The sequence below is a fragment of the Corvus moneduloides genome, chromosome 5 (genome assembly GCF_009650955.1).
Source record: "Corvus moneduloides isolate bCorMon1 chromosome 5, bCorMon1.pri, whole genome shotgun sequence".
In the NCBI taxonomy this organism is placed as follows: domain Eukaryota; kingdom Metazoa; phylum Chordata; class Aves; order Passeriformes; family Corvidae; genus Corvus; species Corvus moneduloides.
This window is the reverse complement of record NC_045480.1, coordinates 9,400,299-9,427,063: the sequence shown is the minus strand read 5'-3', so window position 1 is coordinate 9,427,063 and position 26,765 is coordinate 9,400,299. Positions and strand designations below refer to the sequence as shown.

At 40.5% G+C, this 26,765-nt stretch overlaps 2 protein-coding genes and 1 long non-coding RNA gene across 11 annotated transcripts in view; 1 reads left to right on the top strand and 2 right to left on the bottom strand.

The window, feature by feature from the left end:
* The window catches only part of RGS12 (regulator of G protein signaling 12), a 90,770-nt gene extending 82,546 nt beyond the window's left edge, over positions 1 to 8,224 (bottom strand). For all 5 annotated transcript variants that reach the window (XM_032108014.1, XM_032108006.1, XM_032108008.1 and 2 more), the window contains exons 1-2: positions 8,130 to 8,224; positions 590 to 2,536 (exon numbers count right to left, since the gene is read on the bottom strand). In XM_032108014.1, coding sequence (XP_031963905.1) covers positions 590 to 2,446 — 1,857 coding nt within the window. In that variant the 5' untranslated portion in view covers positions 2,447 to 2,536; positions 8,130 to 8,224. The remainder of the gene's footprint in view (positions 1 to 589; positions 2,537 to 8,129) is intronic.
* A 112-nt stretch (positions 8,225 to 8,336) lies between these two features.
* Positions 8,337 to 11,177, top strand: LOC116443692. Its single transcript, XR_004240029.1, has 2 exons — positions 8,337 to 8,745; positions 9,375 to 11,177. It is a non-coding gene; the product is annotated as an uncharacterized LOC116443692 (long non-coding RNA).
* Positions 11,178 to 20,321: 9,144 nt separating this feature from the next.
* MSANTD1 (Myb/SANT DNA binding domain containing 1) overlaps positions 20,322 to 26,765 on the bottom strand; it is a 45,395-nt gene continuing 38,951 nt past the window's right edge. For all 5 annotated transcript variants that reach the window (XM_032108015.1, XM_032108016.1, XM_032108020.1 and 2 more), the window contains one exon: positions 20,322 to 21,847. In XM_032108015.1, the coding sequence (XP_031963906.1) occupies positions 21,607 to 21,847 (241 nt within the window). In that variant the 3' untranslated portion in view covers positions 20,322 to 21,606. The remainder of the gene's footprint in view (positions 21,848 to 26,765) is intronic.

Genomic DNA, 26,765 nt, shown 5'->3' with positions numbered 1-26,765 from the left:
CCTACCACTAACAACTAGGTTTTGATGTCAGTTTTTAACACACCTTGTATTGAGAGGTTCACTGGAGTGAAGTTTTGTAATAAAACAGTCTTATTCCGTGAAAAGTGTATAATCCAGGTTTTTGACTAATTATTATACCATGTCTCTATAAAAATAGATACCACTAAAATAACATTTGCAAGCCAGCCTTCTACAAAAAGGAACCAGACTAAAGATGCAGACTGTTTCCATTCTTTTGCAGCTGAAGGTCAGAAGAAACTGAAGTTGCTAAAATGTCATGCCTCCTTTTCATTTCAGTGCCACTGCAACATTTGGAAACAATGAAGAGACAAGAAGAAAAGTGAGAAAGGCCTAACAGACAATACTTCCACCAGAAGTACAATTCCAGAGCTGCACTCAAAGAGGAATATGCAGTGCCTCTGCAAACAAGAGAGAAACATATTATTTTCTTCATCTGAAATTCTGTAATTATATAGTACATGTTTAAATTTTAATATGCAAATATTACTGTGTAAAAGTACCATAGGCAGATGGGTTTGGGTGTGGGGTTTTTTGATGCTGTTAAGAACCAATACCAACATATTCTTACCTTTTTATCTTCTTTAGATTTCCTGATACTGTGCGGAGGGCCAAATTTGTTCTGAATGCAGAACATTTTCTTGGACCATTCACTTTTGTGAGATTTTAGTTGCGGCTGACCAAAGCTGCCATCGACTCTGTACCTGTCAGCTGGAATCTTGCTCATTGGAGGGGGAAGGGTCCCACAGTTAACACTCGACCAGCCGTCTGTAGAGTCAGTGTACGACTCCTGGTCACTGGCATTTCCATGCTGCCACTCTTGTAACACATGCACAGGCAACCACCTCTGATTGCCCATGCCTGCAGCGTTTTTCTTTGATGGGGGTACTGAATTTCGGGAGGAAACCAATGGAACTTCAATACGAGCAGAAGGGCTCAAATGTTTGCTTACATTTTGGGACTTATCATTCTGAATTACTTCTAAAGGGATGTTTCCCTCTTGCTCATGACAGAAGCCATTCCAATGGGAAGCAGGCTGATTTTGTCCCCTTCCTACTGGATTTTCCCATATGCTGCTAGGAATATGTTTACTTGGATTGGTCCCCAAATCAACCACCAGAACTCTATTATTCTTTTCTTCTTGGTTGAAATTTCCAATTCCGCTATCACTGTTACTGCTTGTACTATTATTCTGATGAGCATCTGCATCACCATCAAGGAAAGCCCTCACACGCATTCCCTCGATCAATTCCCCCATATCCCTGTACAGGACAGAAATAAACTGCAGGACAGGTAGAGATGATGTTGGAAACTCCAGACAGCCATTTGTATCTGGATCCGCTGTACATTCCAGTCCAAAACGCCTTGCTATACCCTGGTGAACTTTATGATGAAATAATTCAGGATCCACCATAAAAACATGGCAAGATGTCCTCAGGACCCCTTCATCTTCCTGCGCCAAGCTTGCATCATCATTTGTCTGCATTGTAACTAGTCCAAAGAATCTTCTATCATCCGGGCAAACAGCACTGAATGCCAGTTTCTCTGCAGGATATTCTGCCACAACACCTGATTTGTCACTGCAGAGCTGAATACAGTCGTGCATTATCTTCATCATCACCAGGGAATGGATTTTTTGCTCTGCCCGCAGACGTCTCATGCACCCACGAATGGCCTGCAAACTCTCAGTTTCCAGATTCGAGGTTGTTGAAGGAAGTTCAATGGAGCCTAAGTAACCCACAATCATGGCAACGTTCAAAATGCTTGCATCTAATCCAAAGTCTTCCGCACTCTCCGGTCCAATTCTAAAAACTGAATCATCATTCAGAACTTTGGCTATTTCTTCCTTTGACAGTAGGTTTGGATTGCTTACACTTTCATTGCCAGTTTCAGATTTAATAGCAGCAGAAACTGAAAATGATCTTTGTTTTGGTGCAGAATTATCTGAGTTACCAGCACAAAGAGCAGGATTCTCAAAGATCATGTTGAAAATGCCACCAGACTGCATTTCTTCAACAACTTTCTCTGCTCTGTTTATACCCAGAGCTTTAGAGTCAGGTTTGGGTTTCAGCCACCCCTTCCCATCATAAAAACCAACCTCTTCATCACTTGAACATGAATCTATATGACTCATCCCTTCAGCAATGACCATGTGCAGGACTCCAGAACATTTCCCTATAAGTTTCACTACATCTTCATGGGAGGCTTTTTTCACATTGATTTCATTAACCGCAAATATCTGATCTCCTGCTTTAAGTCCAACGTAATCTGCAGGGCTTCCTTTCATCACACAACTGAGAACACAAGGAGCTTGTCCAGAAAGGGTAAACCCATAACCTGCTCTTCCTCGAGCAACTTCCACGCTTCTTATCCGTGGAGGAGCGTGCATGTTGAGTCGACGTTTGACCGTTTCTCCTGGTCTATACATTTTGGATTTTTTTCCTAAAACAGGAAAATTTTTATTTAGTCCAGTTTTTTGTCATGTTTCAAGAGTATCACTCCTTCATCTGATGAAGCTCTAAAGAAAGAAAGAAAAAAAAGACATTATAATTCTCATTGTATTTCAGTCTTTTTAGTACCCAGTATTCCCTTTACTGTTCAGAAAAATTGCTAGTGAACTCTACCACAAGCTATTGCCAGAGAATTAACGAAACACAGGAAACAGTTTGAAAAGAACAGGTACCACAGTCTTAATTTTACTGATAGAAAGGAGTTACAAATGCAAATAAAGTGTCTCTCTAAAATAACAACGTGACAAAATGGCAAAGAACAGAATCCAAGTCTTTTGATGTACAGTCAGTGTTTTTTATACTAAGCATGTTATGTTTTCCCCAACTCCCCCACATTACCTACTATTCAGTTACCTTTTGGCATACTGCACCATTGTAAAATGCACCACTCCATTTCACAGCACAGAGAAAATCTTTAATTAAGCTCATCCATCCTTTCCCAGCAAAATAAAAATGAGAGCTTGTGCCCATCTACTCAGCTACACTTCACCCCCTTTACACTCAGTGTACAGAAACAGGTACCACATGTATCATGTAAAATAGATTAATTACCCCTACAGTTGCCTGTATCTCTCCACTGACTGTAAAAGCAGCTTAAAATAAGTATCTCCAACTTCCTTACATACATTTCACTTACATATGCAATGACAAATGGGCATTCAGTCATGTATCGGACCAAAGGGATCCAAGATCAGATTAACTGTTACGCCCATCAATTAATCTACTCAAAACAATTTGTCAGATAGAAAACACTGTAAAAATGCATTTCAGACCATCCTTCCAACATCCATGTGTTTTAGTTTATCTTAAAAATTTAAAAAAAAAAGGAGTGAAAAAGACACATGCTGCCAGTATTAATCTAGCCATGACTTTACAATTAACATATAACAGCTTTATATGAACAGCAAGAAATAGAATATTTCACTGCATTTTGGTGTCAGCACTGTAGTCTGGATGTCTTGTTCTAAATATACTCAGGCAAATTCCATTGTTTTAAAGAGGTTTCCCCCACTAAGCAGGTTAAAATGCATGAAAATGGCTCACACAAATAAAAGAAATTACAACTTTTTCAACTTTTGCAACTATCCCCTTCTTGCACGATATGAACCCTCCCTTCCGTATGTCTGGAGGATGACTGACAGAAATAACCATGGGACTGCAGCTACAAAAAATTGCAATAAACTCCATCTGAGCAAGTGAGAACTAATCTGACAATAATTACTCTGAGTTAGTCCACAGGCTTATCTTTAATTCAGTCACACTGTAACATACTTGAAGTGTGTAAGGTACTTGAAACCAAGTATCTTGCATAGATGGGGAAAATGCAGGCAACATTTTAGATAAATACATTCCCATAAACATAAATATACATACACACAGAGACAACACATTTCTTTATCATATCTAAAGTGCTAAATTAGTGGCGTCCCACCCACTACTCGCATGGAAGAAAAATGACCAAGAAATCCTACTGACATTGCTCTCAGCTACAGAAATAACAAAAAAAACCACACTCAGAATGTGATTAAATCCACAGCACACTACTTCCACAGTATTTCTGCCTGGGTTAGAACAAACAAGGCAATTACTTCAAAAGTTTTACCAATTAAAAACCAAACCAAAACTCAAATACAATTTAGGATGATAATCTTAACTACATACAAGCTCTTCGATTACCAAATTTAAGAAACTACTGCTGTTTCTCAAATATTCTGCTAAATACACAACTGCAGGATGTAATTCCCACAGGACCCTTCCAAACCCAAAATAGGACAGATTTCAAGATGCCAGAAGACATCCAGTTGGCTTTACTTTTTGGGGTTTAGTTTCTATTTTTTTGAACAAAGGGACATCAGGTTTTTATGTCTCCATGGTGCAGCTGTGACTATTCAGTGTAATATGGTTTTTGCAAATTGTTTTAATATAGCAATTATCCAGCTTCATTAACGATAGTTTTCCTATAATTTGAGGGAAAAAAAAAAAAACAACTTGGCTTTAAGAAGTAATGAAACTTCACACTTAACCTTTGAATGGAAATCATAATATAGGAAGTGCTTTGCAAACATTTAACCAAACTTAACTCTTACATTGCTGTAAGAAACCCCCATCAACTTGCATCCAGTCTCATATCTTAAACGTAGTTTGACCCTTTCCTGATGGGGCTAAACTTGGGAACCAAGAGGTCACTGTGCATTCAGCTATCTCTAATTAGGTCTGGTATTTTTTGAGAATAATCTTTAAATATTTCAAGATATAGTTCTCTAACAAAAAAAATTTGAACCAACAAATGCCCAACAGTACATAAAAACCTGCTACCTATAAGCATGAATATATCCATCTTTTAACTTGCCTTATAGTAAATATTTCTGTTCTCAGCTGTCTGGAGAATAGCCTAATGTGACCCCCAGTACCCTCCAAAATGCTGCTGTTAACCTGGTCATATTATAAAGCCTTGTACTATCTGGCACCTAAAACTGTGCTACTAGCTTGCAAGAGGAAAGGAAACAATTGAGAGTAGGAGATGATAAATAATCTCATTTTAAAAATATAATAAAAAAGCAGTTGTTACTAAAAAAATTGAGATTCAATATTGTAATATTGAAGTGGCTGGTAAGAAAAACAGATTTTTTTCCAGCTATCTCTCTAATCTATAGAAGAGGCAAATCCCAATGCTGTCTTACCTCACAATTCCACATTTGCTAAGAGAGGTTTCTTTTTAACTCTATTCACAAGTCAATTTACCTACTTGCCTTCCTAACCTATGACCCTTACACATCAAGCATTTATTTTAGATGATAACCACTGATAATGAAACATCATTCAAAACCCGGACAATTATAAAAAAAACCCACAGGCCGCTAACATGTTACTTTTCTCTAATAATGATTTCCAGAGGTGTGAAGGCTTTCAGCTGTTACAATACATTGTAAACATTTGTAGGTGTAAAGTTAGGAAATAATTCAACATTAAAGGTTTTTGCAATTAATGTGTCTATACACTAAAAAACCCAAAACAAACAAAAAAATACCAACCAAAGAAAAACTGTATTACTTCACTAAAAAAGTCACCTCTTCCCTCCCTCAGTACCTGAACATTACTGTGCAATTTTTATGCTAATTACACCCATGTCAAACAACAGTTCACTAAATTTATCTAGGAAACTTCAAGACAAAGGACAAATGTATCTCTTCTGCAAGAACGCTCAGCATCCAACTATGTTTTACTGCAACAATGGCATGGAAATGGAAAAAATATGAAAACAGTGTTTCTCACAAGCAGAGATTAGTTGACTGTCAAACTGTTAACAGACTAGTCCAAAACTAAATTATCAAGTTATCTAATTGCTAACTTTTCTTCTAATTTCTTTGCAGATTTGAAGCCTGGATCTAAAGAGACATGACACAGAAGGGGCACAAACTTACACAGTCCCAACGTAATCATGTCTGAATATCCTTTTCCTGAAATAAATTACCAAATGTGTAGCATATCCAGTGAAACAAAAACATAATTTCACTTACATTGATATAAAGCTTTGTAGCTTTATAACTACAAAATATTTCACAGAACATTTCAGGCAAAAACACTAATATATACACATTAAGAGTTGTTCAAGTATAGGAAACAACATAATTTGCCCATACACATCAGCTTTGACACAGAACTGCAAAACAGAGCAAAACATTCAAGTTTTCTGCCAGCAAACATTCTGGTCTACCATTTGAATCAATTATTTGTGGGGTCTAAACCACCAAAAATACTAGTTATGGTTGAATTGTACTGTATCCCACAAACACTGCATTTCTGTATGCAATGTCTTTACATATCCATGCTAGCTTTTCATGTCATTTTCAAACCCTCTACTCCAAAGAAAATAACATGTATTTGCTTACTTTCAAGGGAGAGAGGTGGTTTGTTTCCTGCTTCTGCTCTTGTTATCTCATAGCAACAAAAAGAACTGAAACAGGAGGCACACTCCTGCTATAGTCTATGTTAAACTGTAACTTAGCAGTTACAGAGGGCAGCGAGGGAGCCAGTGAAGTTCAGGAGTACATGACTGACCACCGCTACCTTCCAAAAAGCCTCTGGAAATGAGCTGGTACTTGGCACTACAGGATCCATGTTAATGTGGAGAGAGACAGCAGAGAACTGTCTGGTTTCATTCTGTCTGGCTTCATTTTGTTTTTCAATACTGGGACTGTAAGAGAATAAAGTATGCAAAGTGGAAGTGCATAGAAGAAAGAGAGACGGTTCCCTCATTCCTCACACAGGTCTTACAGTAATGCAGAAGACTTTTCAGCATGGATGCCAGTTGTTGAGGCAGAACTGATGCCAAGTCCCTACAAAGCTCAAATGAAGTTATAACATTTGAATTCCACTAACTATTCAAATGTGGTACACGTTAATAGACAAGTTACACAAGAAATGTAACAGCACAACCTGTAGAAGACAGCTACCAGTTGTTTGAGAACTTGGGCAGGACAATGTCTTAATAAGAAAATCTCATCAGCATTTCACAATTGGCAAGACAGATCATTATGTTTCCTTTAGGGGCACCTAGTGTGATCATTCAAAAAATACCGACTGTAATTAGTAACAGCAGGCTAAAAAATCGTTGTTAATAAAAAGTCTTCTTCCAATGAAGACAGTGTACGAAGTGTAAGGAACACAAACAGGACTCTTGCTGTTTTGTCTGACAAGATTCATGCGAGTAAGGACAAAGTTTTCTAAAGCTAAGTTTTCTAGTCATGCGTCTACATTCAGACTAATTTATTTGCTGTATTTAAGAAGGTGGAAAGACTTTGTTGGCAGTTAGGCACTTTCCCCCCCGCTTCTTTACTTGCACATTCGCTCCAGAACTGTTGGGACGCCGCACAGAAGGGCGGCACTTGGGGCGGCAGCAGCGACACCCAGGCGGGATGGGCTCAGGGACAGCCGGGAGGGCTCGGGGCGCTTTGCCGGGGCAGCAGGACGGGCACGGCGGGCTCGCTGCATCTCTGTTCAGCCACTCTCGCAGCCGAGCTACCGCTGCCCCGCTCCCGGGCAGGCTCCCGGCACTGCCCTCGGCGGGTGCGGGGACATCCCGCGGGGACCGGGGGCGACCCGGGGGGCGGCGGAGCGGAGGGGCGGGCGGTGCGTCCGCCCCAGGAGCAGCGCCCCGCGGGGTTACCCATTAACTGCCCGGCTCCCGGGGCAGCCGCTTCCCGGGGGGTGGAGCTGCGGGGAGGGGAGAAGCGGCACCTGAGCCCGCAGGGACGATTTGAAAAATCAAGCGGTAAAAGACAGGAGGGCACGGAACGCCCGCGACCCCCCCGGCGGGCGGACCCGCCGCCCCCTCCGCGCTGCGCGCCGGGGGTCGCGGGCAGCGCCGCAGCCCGAGGGGCGCCCACAGGGGCGGTCAGGGGCTCCCGTCTGCCCCCTCCCTCCCCTCGGCCCCCACCGTCGCGCTCCCCTCCCCCCTCGGCCCCCCTCCCGCCGTCCCATCTGCCGTCCGCGCTCCTCCCGCCGCATCCCAGCGGGGTCCCGGGCCGGGCGCTCGGCGGCGAGGGGGATGGGAGAGCCGGGCGGGCTGCGGTGGGCGCTGCCCCGCTCGGACCCACTCACCTCTGTCCCCCGGGACTCCCGGCTACTCCGCCGAGGCAGCGGCTGCCCCGGTCACCGGGGAGACGCGCCGGGCTCGGCCGCACGGCCCTGCGGCCACTGGCTGCCCGGCGCTGTCAGTCACCGCGCTCGCCCGGCGGGGTGGCGGTCGGGTTCCCGGACAGAGAAAGGGGAGAGACAATACCCCGCGCCGAAGGACTACAGCTCCCGGCGTGCCCTGCGAGCGGCCAGCTCGCTCCGGCCGTGGGGAGCGGGCCGCGCGGGGCACGACGGGGCGCGTAGTTCGCAGGTCTCCCCGAGCCGCCTCGCCTCGCCCTGGGCTCCGGCGGGGCGGGCAGTGCGCAGGCGCGGGTTGGCGGCGGCCGTTCGAACGGGGCTGGGAGCGGCCCCGGGCCGGGAGCGGGACCCGGGCTCGGCCTCGCACCGCAGGCACGGCGCGTCCGGCCCGGCGGAGCCGGGGAAACAGAGCGGAGCCCGGCCCCACCCGGACGGTGTGAGGGGAGGGACTGACAGCCCGCGGCTCGGGAGCGCAGGTGGCTCAGGGAGGCGCTCGGAGGTGCCTTAGACAGGTGTGCCGCACCTTTGAAGCCTGGGAATAAAGTGAGACAGACCGGGCAAGGTAAAGGTACAAGAGGGAGGGAGCAGGGTGGCACTGCCTTTTATCCGGGGAGGCTGAGAAGGTAGATGAGGCACTTGGTAGTAATTAAGCACCTAAAGGGCAAAGCGTGTGTGCGGAGGGGGAGTTTTGCCGCCGGGATGGAGCAGGGCACAGACAGTAAGTGCTAAAAGTACACCGGAGACAGCTCTTCCCTTCAAGAGGGCAACTGGTAGCCCTTATTTAAAATACGAGAAATAGGAAGAGGGGGGGAAAAGGTTAACAGCAGTTAAGAAATTTGTAAGGAATATGAGTTAGAAAAAGGGAAGAATTAACCAAATCTCTAAGATTTTTGTGATCTTAGCAGAAGAATGGGATCTTTAGTTGTTAACATGTACGTGTTGAAATCCTTTGTATGTAGGGTATTTCATTTCATTTCTCGGTGTATGGGAAAACCAACACTGAACCTACCAGAACGAGGTGAAGGAGAATTCTTACCTTTTTCTGAGTTTTTGTTGGTTTTTTTTCCCAGTCTCCAGAGCGGGATATCTATCCCCCAACTCGCTGTTATGTCCATAAGATAATTTACAAATTGTAATACTGTGGCTTAATGGTTTAATTTCAGTAATTTGTCTAATTGTTATCCAATCTAGGAAATCGTTTCTTAATAATTCCTTCCTGAGCTGAAATGCTTACAGTATACCAGCATCTTCAGGAAAAACACAAACACAGGGCAAAGGAAAAAGCTCTTTGGAAAAACAGAGGATCCTGCTCCTGTACTCTGGACTTCACCTTCTCATTCTGCTGGTTTTTTCTTTGTCAATCCCTCCCAAGGAGATTTCTTCCAATCTAAGACATTTCCAATTGACATAGATCCTAGTTTTGCTATCTCTTTCATCCAGTTTTATGGGAAAAGCTTCTGAAAGGAAAAATAACCAAATAAAATAAGCATTTATATCTTTTTCTCATCCTCACAGAAGACGTCATGGCAGATCAGTGTAAGACTTCCGAAATTCTTTAGCTATCCTGTGTCCTATAAAAGTAATTATTAATTCCTTAAGGAGGATAAAAATTCAAAACATAAGGAAGAAAATTGAGGGGTTGATTTTAAACCCCACAGTTGATTCTTTCAGGTGAGGTACAGAATTTTTAAAAATACTCTAGAGATTTAAATTTGCCCAGACAAGCTATAATTCTGTATCCTTTTGACTGGGAAGGTGTCACAGGCAAAGAATTGCATTCCACAAATGAAAGGTGTTGGTTTGGGCTGCCATCCCTTAATAGCCAATTATTTCCAGCTTCCACATAAGGTTGTCAAGACTTTGTCTTTTGCCACTACTTCTGTTGCTGTGTTACCCAAACGGGTCTAGCACTGACTTGCACAACCTCCTTGCCTACAGAATGGAAAATTGATCAACCACATATTTCAGTCTGACCTTGTAAACAGCTGTAACTGAAGAAAATCTCTTGGAAAGTGACAAGTAAAGTGGAATTTCAAGCGTCCCACAGAGGTATCTGCAGGTCCTCCACTGCGTCTTTATGGAGTTAATACAGAGAAATTATGCTTTATTTTGTTTCAAAGAGGACAGATGCTAAAAAGTGCCATCAGCATCTGCTAACTATAAACTAATTATTCCATGGCAGTGTCAGATTACCCCTTCCAAATATACTGAACCTGTTGTATTTGTGATAACCAACAGAATTGCTTGCACTTTTGTAATAGCACAGGAGCATGTAATTAGTCTGGCTTCACAGAAGGCTATTTTGTACTACAGCAGAATTTCCTATGTCAGTAACACTCAGGAACGAAGAAGTGAAGACTGACATGCCAACAGGTGTGCTCACACACTCTACTTGCAGTCTGAAAAATCCAACTTGTCCAGAATGAATTTAGTGCTTTGCTTCAGTGCTTTCGGAAATGGTGATTAAGACTTCATGTTATAATCTGGAGCAAGGTGATTAATGGCCCCTCAAAAATCCACACAAGGTCTCAGCTGTAACTTACTGTTTTCACTGCTGTTGGAGACAATAAAGGAAGAAAGAGTGTGAAACAAAGTGATAAGGATTTGTGGCTTTGGGGTGGTAAAGCTTTGGTTTATAAGCCTAAGTAGCTTAATGTTGGGCATGCAGACATCTCAATCACACTGAGGGTGGCTGTCACAAAACAGCTTGTCAGGTTTCATCTGGAGAGGTTTACAATGCATCCTTTAATGGAGTGTGATTATTGCTGTCACAAACACCAGATGAGAAGTCAGAAAATAAACATAGTCCAGCATCTGATGCAAAGTCTGTGGTTTTAATTGCCATTGTTTAATTACCTTAGTTAAAGAAATGGAAGTGTTGGTTGTTCCAGAAAGGTTTTTAGACATACAGAAAAATCCTCACATAAATACTACTTTTATCATTTAATGTTTTCAACCTGTTTAAAATAATAAAATTGTACATGATTGTCAGTATCGAATGCTTGTTCACTTTACAAACATGATTCCAGCTTTCCCAGCTTGACTTTGTTCTGAACAGCAAGGAAGATTATGTATAATATACATTGTAGTTAGCTTGTGTTGGCCAGTTAATAAGTAGTTGGGAGCAAAATCATCATTATAGGACTTATTTTTTAATTCCGAGAGCTTGTCTGCCTTCTGTTAACCATCCAGTTCAAAGGGTCAGCAAAGATCATGTTTTTTTGAGGACAGTATGAACACACAGCCATCAGGATCTACCTTGGTTTACTAGTTCATCTAATATCTAGAAATGCTTTTCCCTTTATTTTGAACATAGTTTTCTACCTGGTGTGAGACAGTCTTGGCAGTGGGAAATGGAAGAAAATATTTTTGTATAAATGCATTTTGGTTTGGATGATGGTGTTTCCTACCTTCGCATGCAGATGTACAAAAAACCCTTACAAGGAGCTGTGAAGTAGTAGATATAAAGGAGGGTGGATACTGATCCTGTTAAATCTTGACTGACCAGTAGAGGACATATCCTCCCAAATCCTGTTTAGGGTTAAAAGGATTGATCCTTGTGCATCTACTTGGCTTTGTAATTGTGTCCTTACCTACTATGACATTTAAACATTTAGTTATATAGTTTTTGTGTTGAAAGGTTCTTTTGTGCACTTAAATATGTGAATGCTGCCACTTGCAAAATTGAAGGGTCAGATGGTAAACTGTCTGGAACATTTTTGGTGTATGAAAACAGACACAACCAGGTCATGGTCCTGACTGTGCCTTTGGAAAGCACCACAATATCAATATAATTATTTAATATCCTAAGAAAATTAATTCCCCTACAATAGAATGTGCAGTATTTATTTTCCCAAATTCCATTCAAATTAAGAAATTTTTGTAATCAAAAACTAAAAGCACAAATTATTGTTCATTGGTGTCAATTTTTCTTTCCTTAGCTATGGCTACATGTTGTTGAAGCTTATATCATGTTAAAACTTCAGTGCTGATGAACAACCCCAATATATAGAACCAAAACCTCTGCTAAAACATCTACTTCAAGGACACAAGCATACTTAATACACTTCTGTCAAGAACTGGAAACTCAGGAATTTTGAGTATCACAACCTGAGTTTGGCCTTACTTGTATCAGTGGAAGCACAGAAACCTCCACCCACTACTTCTTGTGGGCAAAGTTTCCTCAGTTCCTGATAAATGCCTTGCTGAGCCTAAATGAGTGTAAATTTATTTCGTATCATATCATGGACACCTTCTAATTGTTAAAACACATACACCAAAATGAAAAAAATTTCTAGTGTATTTCTTTCCCTTTTTTTTTTTTCTCTAAAGGGATTGTTAGTTTTGTTTGTTTATTTGATCTTTAAGCCTTGAAGCTTTAATTTTCTAATTCAAAATTGCCTGACTAATTAACCTGGTCTGGCTTTGTGGCTCCATTGAAGCTGTGTCTCTTGTCCCACTGGGCTCATTTAAGTAGAGTGTCCCATTGGGCTTAAAAATGTGTATCATCTAGCAGCTGAATTTACATGTTCTGAAGAAGTACTATGTATTTTTGGTGCTGTAAGGGAAAGGGATATCTCAGGGAGGTATTCCTTGTGCCTTCAAGTACCATGCCAAAAACGTCATTATTGTCTTATTTTGCAGTACTCACAGAGCAAGCCAACTATCCGTGAATCTAAACAGCAAGCTAAATTAGGATCATTCATTATATCTTCCAGTGTTCTGTTCCTATGTCCCTCTCTTTTCCTCTTTGAAGTCATTTCCAGTGTGGCTCACAGGTTCACACACCGTACAAGGGTGACACATCAGGAATCTGCTGGCTGAGTTATCACTAAGCACATGTCCTAAGTGATGAGGTACAAATGTCAGTCTGAAAATGCCCCTCATATCCCTAAACCTCAGGAAAAACATGCTGAGAGTTCTCCATATTCACATACAATTCCATGAAAAGAAACTGAGTGAAAATAAGAGCCTGAGGCACAGAAGAGGTGACATGAGTAATAGATAGAGAAATTGACTTTGCATATTCCTATTTAACATAATTCCCTTGATAAAAGACCCTGGCTCCAGGACAAACTAGGCAGCATTAAAGTGAGGAGGAGGGATGCTCTACTCTCAGCAGTTAACCCAGGAACCAGAGAACACATTTCACCTTGCTCCAGTTGGTATGTGACAAAGTCAAGTCCAAGCATTTTTCCATTTCTGCATCCAAGCTTTTTACCTCCAAACTTTGGAGAAGACAGAAAGTCCTTTTGGACCAAGTTCAGTCTGTCTTTACGATACCAGCCAGAGACACAGCTCTGCTTGTGGTAATCTGTTCTCCTGAAGTTCAGCTGACAAGGCATGGCATGACTGCAGTGACACTTAGGTCCACCTTAGCAAAGGTGCTTTCGGTACAAACAGCACCCATTCCTCATAACACAGAATGACAGGATTCTGCCCTAGCTCTCAAATCTGCTTTAGCTCAGACTGACTTCATCTTCCCCCACCTCATTACTAGATTCTGAATGACTTTTAAAGTTAGAAGAGACTTGCTCATTCCAGATAAAAACCATCATGATTATTAGTATAACTTCATCAATTAAAACTCATACAAAATGCACTGAGATATACTTACGTAAAAGAGGATTATTTTTTTTTGTGCTCCACCAAAACTTTGGTTTCATCTAAGACTAGACTTGCAGTTATTCTAAATGACCTTCTGAAGTAGAAGTTCATTTATTAAGAGTCATTTTGGCCTTGACAGCATGTGTGGAATTCTTCTCAGTACCTTCACCATCGCTTCTTAAGTTTCTCTCAGAACTAGGTTAAGGTCTTGCCTCCTACTAAAATTTCAGTGCCATGGTAAAAGTTGAATGTTGATGGATTATTTATTTGAACATGTGGCAGCCTACTTCCTCTTTCACCTTTTTAAGGATACAACATCTGTGGTGACTTGCATGAGCCAGGTGATCCAGGCAGTTCCTGCTGAAGTCCTGGTGATTATGGCTGGTCTTCCATAAGCATTCTTACATTCTTTCCTTGATAACTGGCATCCTCCAAGTTATTGTCTAGCATAACATCCTAATTTCATCTGAAATAGAAAATTAGCCTACGATTTCTTTCATAAGGTATATTTTTCTTGATAGTGTACTTCAGCCACATACCTTACACATCAAATGCACTTCCTTTTCATTTGGAGTGGGCAAGACAAAATCACAAGATTTTGCTGTGTCTCCAGCTAAGAGACTCAGAGGCACAGTTGTACCTGGAGACTGATGGCTGCCTATAAGAATTATCAGAGAGTAATTTTCTTCTAGTGCTGATGAACACTGCAGCAGTGTTGAGGCAGTTCAAACTTTCACCAGGCACCCTGCTGTTCCTGGTGTTTCAGCACAGGGCTGTCAGCTGAAGATGCTGGTATCCTTCTGCAAGCAAACCATGATGCATGTGGGATGTTGCATGGAGTTCATTGCATGAACACATACAGATAATCTTACAGAAGCAAAGTCTGCTTAAGAGTAAAGTTCTTCCATGTACAGTATAGCATTTTTAACCAGCTTCTTAAAATAAGGCCACAGATTATTCTCATGAGAATGCACAAACCAAATCACAAGAACTTCTTGGCAGCAAGGAGACACAAACCAAGTGCATAATTTCTGGTATAATCTGTAGTATGCCATTTTAACTGGTGAAATTCAGTCTCATTTTTTAGTTTATGTTAACCAATGTGAACTAGATCTAAAATATGCTTAACTCCTTGAATAGATGATCTGTAGATGTAAACCCTATGTGGACAGTTAGTTTTGTTAAAGATTTATCACTGGGGTATTTAATCTTCATTTAGTGAAGTTCCAAGTTAAATGAAAAGGAAAGACATAAAACCTTATTCATGTAAGTTTAAAGGAAGCATAGGCATTATAGTTAAGTTCATGCAGGCAAGGTTTTAGGCGTTCATGAAAGAGATTGCATTTGATCTGATTATATTGAATTAAAGATAAATTATATTTAAACCTCTAGGGAGAAGAATGAGGATCATGGAGAGTTTTTAAAGTAGTTTTAATTAATTTTCTAAATATGTTTACTTTGCAGTTCATAGAAAATTCATATTCTCTAGCTTCCTTTAGTGAAACAAGCCTTCCTCAAGCTGTGATAAGTGCTTCTCAACATTTAAATCTGTTGGAAATTTTATACCTTTAATGGTATGCACCAATTCATTTTTTTCCTTGCGATGCATAGCAATCCAGAACTTACCCCTAAGGTAACAACATACAATCAAGAATGTTAGCTCGCTCCAAATTCAGTTGGGATAGATTCCCTGGGAAGCTTCCATGGAAGATGAAGGAACTTGTGAGTGCTGTCAGTTTTTCAAGGACACTCTCCTGAAAGCACAGAACCAGTTCATGCCCTTTAAAGGTAAGGAAAGTAGGTGGAATAAGAAACTCTCTGGGCTTAAACGTGAGCTTCTGAGTCTGCTCAAAACCAAAAGAGAAGCGTATCAGAGATGGAAAACCCATTGAGAACTACAAGGGCGTTGCCAGGGTGTGCAGATGCAGTTAGAAAAGCAAAAGCTCAGCTCAAATTGAAATTGGCCAGAAAGGTCAAAAAAGACAAGAAAGGGTTCTTCGGGTACATAAACAACAAGCAGAAGGAAATACTGGCCCACCGTTAAGCAGCAGAGGTGAATTAATCACCCACAATGCTGTAAAGGTGGAGATTCTCACCACACTCTTCACCTCTGTCTTCACCAGTACTGTTGGGCTACAGGTCCTGGGATCAAAAACCCAGGTTTATAAAAACACAGACAAACATTGTCAGTGAAAAAAGAGCTGATCTGTGAACTGTTACAGGAGCCTGACCCCTACGAATTGATGGGTCCTGATGTTACACGCTCAAGGGTTTTAAGAGAGCTGGCTGATGTCATTCCAAGGATGCTCTCCATAATCCTGAAGAAGTTGTGGAGATCAGAGGACATCCCAGAAGACTGGAAGAAGGCTAATGTCACCCCATCAACAAGAGGGCTTAAAGGATGATCCAGGAAATTACAGGCCTGTCAGTTTTACTCCACTCCCTGGGAAAGTTGGGGAACAAATTCTCCTGGGGGCTATCACAAGTCAAATGAAGCACATGATTGGGAAAAGCCAGCAGAGATTCACCAAAGGCAAGTCGTGCTTGAGAAACGTGATCACCTTCTGACAACACAATGACCTGCTCAGTTGATGTAGGGTTAGCAATGGATGTTGACTCAAGGCTTTTGATATGTTTTCCCAGAGCCTCCTCCTAAAGAAATGGATGCACTAGGAATGCATTAGGATCTAGACAAGTGGTCCATGCAGTGGATGGGGAACTGGCTGCCCAGACACAGCCAGAGGATGGTGGTAAATAGCTCCTTTTCAAACTGGCAGCCTGTGACAAGTGGGGTCCCCCAGGGATTGATATTGGGCCCATGTCTGTTTATTTTCTTCATAAGTGATCTGGAGGATGGGATCAAGTGTATCCTGATGAAGTTTGTTGATAATACCAAGCTGAGGGGGAAAGTGGACCCTTTGGAAGGGAGAACCACCCTGCAGGAAGACCTGGATAGGCTGGAAGAGTGGGCTGACAAGGACTTTGTGAAGTTCCACAAGGACAAGAATTTGCACCTGGGGAAAATACAGTCCAGGAGTGCAGCACAGGTTGGGATCTATCTGGCTGGGGAGCAGCTCTGTGGCAAGGGAGCTGGTAGACAACAAGCTCAGTATGAGTGACCAGGGTGCTGCTGCTGCAGCAAAGAAAGCCAAGAAAGGCTGGACCAGGGTCCCTTCCAACCTCGTACTATGTGATACTAGGATCAGACTGAGATCTTACAGCCTAATTACAGGTAGTAATTAGTCAGCCCTAGATAACTGGATGTCACTCACTGTGAATGACTGGTCTGTTTTTTAAAGAACATATCTGAAATAATTCATCCTTATTACGAATGTGGTTCAAGAGACACCTTAAAATAAGCTGTAGCAGAATGAAAAATTTCCAGCCAGAAAAATTATGCATAGGAAGAAAATTTCACATCCAAAATGGCAAAGTATTTCAAATGTTTCTGTTAAACACTAAAAAAGATCAACACAAAAGTTTAATGATGTAGTCTCAAGCTTGCAGACACAGGAAGCATGCTACCATAAAATCAGGGGAAATAGATTAGCAATCTAGAGACCAGATGGTTAGTATTTACTTGCTGACATAACACCACCAAATGCTCCTAAATTTCTTTTTTAAATTTGTCTTTCACATTACATTATCAGCATAGGAACTGATCTTGCAAACATACACATAAAGATTTCAATATATTTATTCATTTGAGTAGTCCCATTGACTTTAGAACAAGAGACTATTCACAGAACCAGGCTGTCAACTTAGGGTGAGTCTACAGAGTTGTAAACCATTTGCCTACACCAGACTGGGCAGGCTAAGTCTGGAAAAAATATTAAAATCCTGTATACATGTTTTTGTTCTGGTTTTGTTCTTTGCAAGAGAGAGCAGTTTATGGAGAATATGATAAAAGACATTCCCCATCCATAAATATATCTCCTGGTTTGGTGGATAACTGTTAAACTTGGCAGGGCCTGAAATAAACTGAAGTCTTAAAATGCTTCTCCAATTTGAAGTCAAGGAGTAAAAAAAAAAAAAAAAATTTACAAATATTTTTACCCAGCAAATTGTTAATACCAGCAAGAGGAAATGTTGTTTAATTACAGCAGGATACCCCTACAAATTACTTAACTTCTCTCCTTTGTGAAAAATGTCCTTGCTTCTAAATATTTGTTCAGAGATGTATTTTCCTCTGGTGAGAAAAAAATGTCACCCCTTGCTCTACACTGTAACTTAAGTTATCTGTCTATTCAAAATACACAGAATTTCACTAGTGTTAGCTTTTCATACTCTTTCTCCTTCAGCTTTATGCTTTTTCTTTCATTTTCACTTTCTAAAGTGTTGTGTTCTCTCATCCCTGTCATTACTGGGGTTTTTTTGGAGGCATTCACATTGCCCCTTTGCCCAACATATTTTTCCCCATCTTCCATCAAAATCTGCTTCTCAATTACTTGCATGTTTCTCAATATCTCCTTTTCTCATCTGCCTCCTCAGGTTCCTTTTCCTTTATTTTTCCATCACTTACAAAGTCACCTGCCTTCAGGCAGTGTATTTCCTCCTCTATTTAATTTTTCCATTTGCACCATCTGTGTGTGTATATGTAGTACAACCACTTCATTTGGTGAAAGTGATATCAAACTGAGTTGACCCCATTACTGCCTGAAAAATAAGAAATTGATTTTCCTATGCTACAGTTTCTTTGTTGATCACACTTCTAGAAGCCATGAGGGAGTGCCTTTAATGTCCTAGTTAAAATTATAAACTTGGGTAACCCCTCATGTGGTCCCCTTGAATACTTATTATACTCAACTCCGTACTCATACAGACACAGAAGCAGTGTCTCTGTTTTGCAAAGCCAGGAATCCTACCAAGAATTTTAATTCTAGGCAGGTCTTTCAAGTTATAATTTGTCTAAATATCACAAACATTCAAATATCTGTACCTGCAGCTAACTGTCACATACAGATGAAAAAGCTGTGAGTACCTTAACCAAAAGAAATCCCCACAAAAAACATTCAACCTATTTTTTTAAGTTAATGTTCAGTCTTTACAGGAACAAAAGAAACAAGAGCAAAAAGAAACTATGGGTAGGTAGGAAATTTTCAACCTGTTGTCAAAAAGCATTAGAAAAATTCTGTCATACATGAAACTAGTAATATTTGTCTACAGCTTTGCTGTGTTCACTCTCTAGGCAAAAACAGGGCTAGAACACAGGTAATCTGCAAGGATGGGAATAAAGCCTTTTGTTAAAGAGATGATGATGTAAAATTGAACTTCTAAATGAAACTACTAATAGTGACATTTTATACAGAAAAAAAAATCTTACAACTACCAGAAAACATCATTTCTTTTAATGCAGTTATGTAAGACAACGTTCAGAGTCTCATCTCGAATGCTTGTATCATTCTGGTCACTCCCCTTTAAAATAGATGAACTCAAAAGAGCAAAATTAGCAGAACAGTCATCAAAATCCTACCTTATAAAAGAGTATTATCCATCAGAAGAGTTGTATGGAACACAACCTCTGGCTCTCAAGAGTAAATGCTACATAAAGCAGCAAAATCAATGTTGATACAAGCAGAAGTTGGTATAAATTAATCAGGAATAATCCTAGAGGCAATCTTATAAACTGTAATATAAATCTTATATTACTGTCTGTAATGCAGATCTTCATATAATTCTGACGACAAAACACCTAACTGATGTTAAGATACAGGTCCACACATTTACAAAAGGGAATGTATGACATGGTTCCTTGTGGTAGCAGACAAGGAATAAGAATGTTTTCTCCATTCTTGTGTTCCTACAGATTTGGAGCTGTAATAACATGAAAGGAGAGGGGCTACCTACTCAACAGTACAAAGTTCAGCTGTGCTGCCATTGTTATTGCTCATTAATTGGATTTAATTGCTCTATGATTTAAGTAGATAGTAAATACTATTAATTCCTGTGGAGTCAGGGGCAAGTTTCTTCATATCTTCCTGTAAGCAAGTTAAAGTGTCAGGAAGCATGGAATATGTAGCTTACCTGAATCTGTGACAGACCTACATTTGAAATGCATAAAACTATCTTTGCAGAATCAGACACTTGACATTTTTCCAATCATGCAATCACTGTAGTAAAGAAGGGGTGAGGGAAAGTTACTTCACTTCTATTTCAGCAGCCACCATTTTCTCCAAGTTCAGTCTCCTACTACATTTGCCTTATCCTGTTTTCATTTATTAAACTCTGTAGGAACAGGCCACATTTATATATTTAATAATTATTAATCTTCATACCTGCAGGATCTTCTAAGAAATATTTCCACATATTATTAATTTGCTTGGTGAGTATAACCTTTATCCTGTTCAGCAAGCATAATTAGAGATTGATTTGTTATGTCTGGGTTTTAAAATATATTAGCTCACCTTTGCAGAGGCAACAACACATTAAATAATATAGGAGAATGCAAACACCTTCAAAGACAAAGTTTCAAGAGGGGACATTGTTCAATAGCGAGAATGGAAAAGGCCTGAGTTTCTTGTACTAATTCTATAGTTTCTATACTGGAATTCAACCTTTGCTCTTGCCTGTACAGTAAAACCGGCAGAAATACGTTTTTTAAGGAGAACACAAAAGGAAATGGCATATAGGAAATTCTGCTGGCCAATTTTCGAATTTAAGTGAAAGATTATTTCAATGGCATGATTCATGGAGGAGCCAAACGCGTGCTGGTGCTTCATCTCAGCTCCCTGGGTAAAATCCTCTGTGCCTGCGGCTCCCTCGTGTGGTGCATCCCTGTCCATCTGCCTGACAGAGCCCCATCAAACATAAACTGCTCCCCCAGAGCTGTGCCCCCGGCAAATACTGCTGGGGAGCTGCTCAGTGTTCGCCGTGACTTCCAGTTCTACATTCTGGGCATCAGCCCAGCGGATCTTTACACTGCAATTAGTAACTGTGAACCTCTCACTGCGGTTATCATTCCCAGTATCCTCTGCTGTCCCAAAGCATACTATCTGCCCAGCAATAACCAGTAAGTTTCTTCTTTTTCTTTATTTCATTTGATAGACATTATATATATGTATATACACACAGTACAATACTTTTGTGATAGAGAATAAATGAAAGTTTTCATTGCTGGTTGTTTGTTAAGTCAACAGATTCCAGTTAATAAAGAAAAAAAATTAGACGTTTAATATCAAAAGCAACTTCAAGTATCTTCTATACATTTTAGTATTCAGTATATAGTAAGGTGGTTGGGGGGGGGGTTCTTTTTATATCAAAAGATGTATTTGAATAGACTAGTTTTACCGTTATAATTTAGAGTACTATTCATATCAGGCATGGAGTTTAAAATTATGTATCTCATGGTCCCAACTAGCTCTTCACAAGAACCATAGGTCACTTATACAATCAGGCAGATGTTTCAAAACAGGGTTTAATCATCAGCAAAGTCAAGGTGCAATAACCATGTTTAGAAATGCACTATTTCATTCTCCTAAAACAGATTAAGCTGCAGTCCTTGATGTGAAGCAAATGCAACACCACTGTTTGCAAAACAATACCTGACGTAGGCATAAATAGTACTTCAGTTCCCCGAGCTATTTATCCCTTAACCTTTCTGTATAAAAATAATTCAACTTAGGCATATATTGCACTAATTTTATCATACTGGATAGCTCTCGCCCTGCATTATCTGTTTTCTTTGCTGAACTAGGATTACACTAGGGTTTGGATTTCCATGGAAAACCTGGGAATATGGCAACAGACACACATATGGTGTGCAATAAATGGTTATCTATAATAGCAATAGTAATCTCAGAGGCATTCACAAAGGAACCTACACATTAGACTTGGAGATCATTTTCTCCAGTAGATTCATCATTCTCTCCTGTAATTGTAAGCTTTGAACTTGAATGATGTTCTGCTGATCCAGAATCCTGCGCACTTCTCTACAGGTTTCTTCCATAGCTCTACTCAACTTCTTTTGTTCTTCCAACATGGCTTCCATTAATTTTAGCTTCTTCTTTTGGAAACTGCAGTTTTGCATTTTTCTTTTCTTAACTGGTCTTTCTTCAGCTCTGAAATGTGAATATTAATGTTAAAAATTAAACTCATATTTATAAAAAAAGGACCCAAAATTCTATAGCATATTCTTGGGCAAGCTACAACCTAGTCATATTTTTAAAGCCCTGTGTTCTCCAATAAATTCCCTCTCAAGTTTGTGCCAAAACATAAGTATTTAATGTATTATTGCACAGTGTTACAGATTGTAAATAAAAAATAAAGAAGAAAAAGAGATTTTACATCTCATTGTTTTTAGTAAGAATTTTCCCCTGCAGAATACCAGGCTTTTATTTTTTTTTTATCTTGACATGTCTTACACATTGAATTTATACACTGTTTTGGGAGAGACATTTTGGCTTATCTGGCCATTGAAACTCCAATTTTAAAGCTGCTATAACCATCCCAATCCAGAGAAAGTGCTGCATGGTTACATGTGGTGGTATCTTACAGCTTGTTTTATAAAGCTTTGCATCAGTAAGGCTGGTCCCACTCCAGATACGAGTCTCAGGGTCTGTTGTCCTTGCACCAAGACACAGCAGTGACACTGACCACTCTTTTTTTCATATTCCATCTCAAAACATTATAAACAACATAAAAGCTGGAAAGGACAGAAAAAATACCTGGGGGTGCTGGTTGACAGTGTCTGAACATGAGCCAGGTGTGCCCAGGTGGCCAAGAAGGCCAAGGGCACCTGGCTGGATCAGCAATAGTGTGACCAGCAGGACCAGGGCAGTGACTGTCGCCCATACTCAGCACTGGTGAGGCCACACCTCGAATACTCTGTCAATTTTTAGGCCCCTCACTACAAGAAAAACATTGAGGGGCTGGAGCATGTCCAGAGAAAGGCAACAGACATCCTCATCTGAAATATGCAGAACTGCCATGTGGAATTTGAGGGATATTTTAAGAGTTTCCTGTATGCTTTATCATGCTGGGTTTCTGTTTTGGAAGAGAGATAAACATGGCAACAGAGACAGTGCTCTCAAGGTGTAAAGTTCACATGGCTGTTCTAACTTGGGGTGACAGTGCAACACAGTCGAAGTAACCCCACATGGCATACAAGTGAGAACACACACAGATCTGTGCCTCTTAACCTGCAACCTAAGAAGGAATCATGATAAAATATGAAAGAGGAAGAAGGGCAAGTAGAAGGCATATGTGTAAGTGTACTGCACATCTGAGAAACCTCCAGTTAGAGCTGGATAACTCCTTTCCTAACTTCAACTGAGAGTCCATGTCTTCATTTACGCTTTTTGTAACTCCAGACTGGAGTCCCCAACATCAAAGTTACCTGATGATGTATCTCAAAGTCCCTTGACACAAACAGCAATCTCAGTCGTGTTCTGCCAAATGCAGTATCCTTTCTAGGTGAAATGCAATAATGAGATAGTACAGTTGTGACTAGTATGCCATGTCAACATGCTGCAGATTTTAAGACATCCTTGAATAAGGATAACTTGAACTCTTGCAGAATGGGTTTTTATTAATGTGAGGAAGGATAGTGGGGGTGAGGTCACTCAGCTGTGGCAGATTTGTATCATAATTTGCTTCATGTTCTTATCCTACTTGACAGGCTTTGTGCAGCAGCAACTGTGACATTCAGGTCTTTCAGCAGGAGAAACAATCCTTAGCACCTGAAAGGCTTAATGCAAATATAAGAAAAAGACACAAGCCCCTTGACATTTAAGCGTGCAGTGACCCAAAAAGGGTGAGATCTATGGAAATAAACAAGTAGATTAAATTAAATGCTATTGAATCCATAGAGAAAAAAAAAAACAATCTTCCTTCATGTACACTAACAGGGTGAACAAAGACCATTGACTTTCAGAATGCCCAAGACTTTAAAGTTACCTGTACAACTCAAAGAACTTTATCAACATTATACTGGCACAATGGTGCTATGGCAAATGAGAAGTCATCAACTTTATGCTAAATAAAACTTTGGAAGGTATACAATAAACTCAGCTTTGCAGGTTCTATATAGCATATTTGATTTAGAGCATCAAATAAACGTGAATAAAATAAATACATGTGGCTCTGCTCAAACTGTGGGTCAAGCTTGCTGCTGATCACCAAAATCATCACAGTCTCACAATCTTGTGAGAATGGGTCTTGGCTGATGCTAAATTTTGTTTGTTCCCATTAACTCTAAGGGCCAGAATTTTACTTCAAATGTGGTCCTCAAAGAGGTCAAGCCAGTGGAAAAGATCTACAGCAGTCTAAGGACAACACTGAATCGGTTATTCCAAGGTTCCCATCACTGCACTCACATTCACAAAGAATGCATGCTTTCTGGTAGGCAGAGCAAGAAACTTTCTGAAATTGTGGTATTATTTTAGCCAAAGTCACATTTTGAATTTAAACTTGTCTTCACAGAGGATTTAAATGTTGAAAACTTGATGATTCTCTATTCTCTTTCCCATACAGTGTTAGAAAGCAGCTGTGGTAAGATCTCTTGCCTGAAACCAGTAAGAACTCACTCCACAAGAGGGCTTGTGTGTTGTCAAAGTAAGCACTGGTGAGAATGGTCCTTAGTAAGGAATGAGAGAGAAAATCTGAGGCTTGTCAATGGTGCTGAGATACACTGAGTATTGTGTGTCTTTCTTGGTAACAGTAGCCACCATTTGGGTTTTAATTTCAACTGAGACAACAACAACAACAAAAAAAACCATAAAAAACTCAGATGGAGTGATTTAGATTGAAAGATCTAAAATAAGCCTCATTTTTAGGAGAAAAGAATCTTTGAAGTGTTTTCCTAGAGTCTGTAAAGGATTTACCTGTTTTTCAGTTAAATCCATCAAAAGACTGTAAGACATGAAACCATACCTCCAAGACAGTAACTGCCTTGCACAGCTCCAGAGAGAAAAAAGCAGCAAATTTTTACTGTCAGCACTATCTGCAGTCTGCTAATAACTAAAAAAGGATTCACTGAAGAGTGCTAGCTCAGAATTGTGTTTCAGCACAGAGAAGTGCCCCCAAAGCAACGACACAAGGATTCTTCAAGGTCTCCCAAGTACTCTCTACATTTGTTCACAGTAACAAACACAACTTGGTAATTAGCCTTCATTGAAAAGAAAGATTTATTTCAGAAATTTTCAGAAACCCCTAGCTTTGGTGATGGTCCCAATCTCCTTTTCTCTCCACTGACTGACAGTGAAAGGGTTCTGTGGTCACCCACAAGTTTGCAGTAAGGACCTGGCACTTACAATCCTCTCCTCTTGCAGAATAGGTCCTGAAAGGGAGCTCTTGAGAATGGGTCTACAAAAGAAGGCTCTAAAGAATCTAATTTACGAGCAAAGAACACTCGCAACATGAAATAATGTAAAATGTCCAGTGATGCCTGAAGGAGTTATTTGAATACTGAAGTGTTTCCTCAGATACTGAGACATCTTTCTTGAGAAGTTCTAGGTGTCCTAGAGACCCCTCTCTGTCAATAACTTTCATAACAACGTCATATATACAAAAGAGGGAAGCAGGGATAGGAATATGGGTTCAGCACCAAGTAACCCGACCAGCATCACTATTCTCAAACGGTTTCAGCTAGGAGCATGTCTAGTTTGCCAATGTATAGGCACAAGTGTAAGAAACGACTGACAATTGCTGTAGCATCAATCAGCTCCTGTTGCCCATTCTCCATGCTGCATTCCTGTGCAGCCAACACCTCTGTGACAACAGGGGTGCAACAGATCCTGACAGCATCCACAACCTGCCCAAGAAGCACCTCCCTCTTTGCCAAGCCTGGTCTCTGAAGGTAGATTTTGAGGAAAATACAATTTTCTGCTGGGCTTCCAGTGTCTACGGCAGGGAACCTACAAGAGACTGGCACTGGTATTCCCCTGACCACATGAACAAAGTGTGGAAGACCTCTGGCATTGGAACCATGTTTCAAGCAGAACCTCACAAAGATAATTCCATGCTATGCTCTAAAACAGACACGCAGAGTTCCAAGGAAGCAAACCAAGGGAAAGAAATTGCTCCATCTCATCTAAGAGACTGAGCAGAAAGGACAGTGTGTAATGGACACGAGGGGGAACAAAGCAAAACCTCCAGATAGAATCAGGCAACATAACAGGCAAGTCTCAACTGCATTTGCTGTCTGCCTACCTAATATCAATTTAATTCACTGTTCAATTAAAAGTTCCTTGATTGATTGCTTACACTTATCCAATACACCTTGTTTCAGGGACCTGTGTGAATATTTAATGAAGCAGGAGTTGAATACAAAGAGTTCTCTGTTTATCAAAATCTATTATCTCCACAAAACCCTAACAATAATTCCTAATTTCTGACTACTTCACAGCAAACAGGTCTCCAGAACCATCAGTTCCTGGAATTTATGGCTTTCAACACCAAACAGCTGTTTCTTGCTGTTTTGCTTTTTAGCATTTTTAGCTACATACAAATCCAAGCAGACCTCCATAACCCATGTCTTTATGAAAAATAAATTAACAATGATCTGGAAATAAACAATATTAATATTAGAGATGATACAAAGATCTTCAGAGCATAAGGACTGAGGATGGGGCAACTTGGATCTTCTGGTAAACTAGGCTCATTCAAGCATTCAGATGCATTCAGGAATTAACAAGGCTCATCCTTGAAGTAAAGCACAGAAAAGAATCACAAAAATGGCTTGGAGCCTGGGCAAAGCACCTTGCTAGGATAACAAGTCTGCATAATGAGCTAAGATGCACTACATAATGCACATAGCCTAAAGCTCAAACTTCTTTGTAGATGATGCCCATTCAGATTTAAATAGCCGTGGCATAATTTTAGAAATAGTAAAGGCTTTGCCAAAGCTGTTGCTTCCCAAATTAGCATCATCACCGAGTTTTAATGCACTTCTTTTAATTCATATCTTGGCTAATTCATGTTACCAATTCTCACTCTTTCTCCCTGTGTAAACCTTCTGGACCAAATTAATTAATCTAC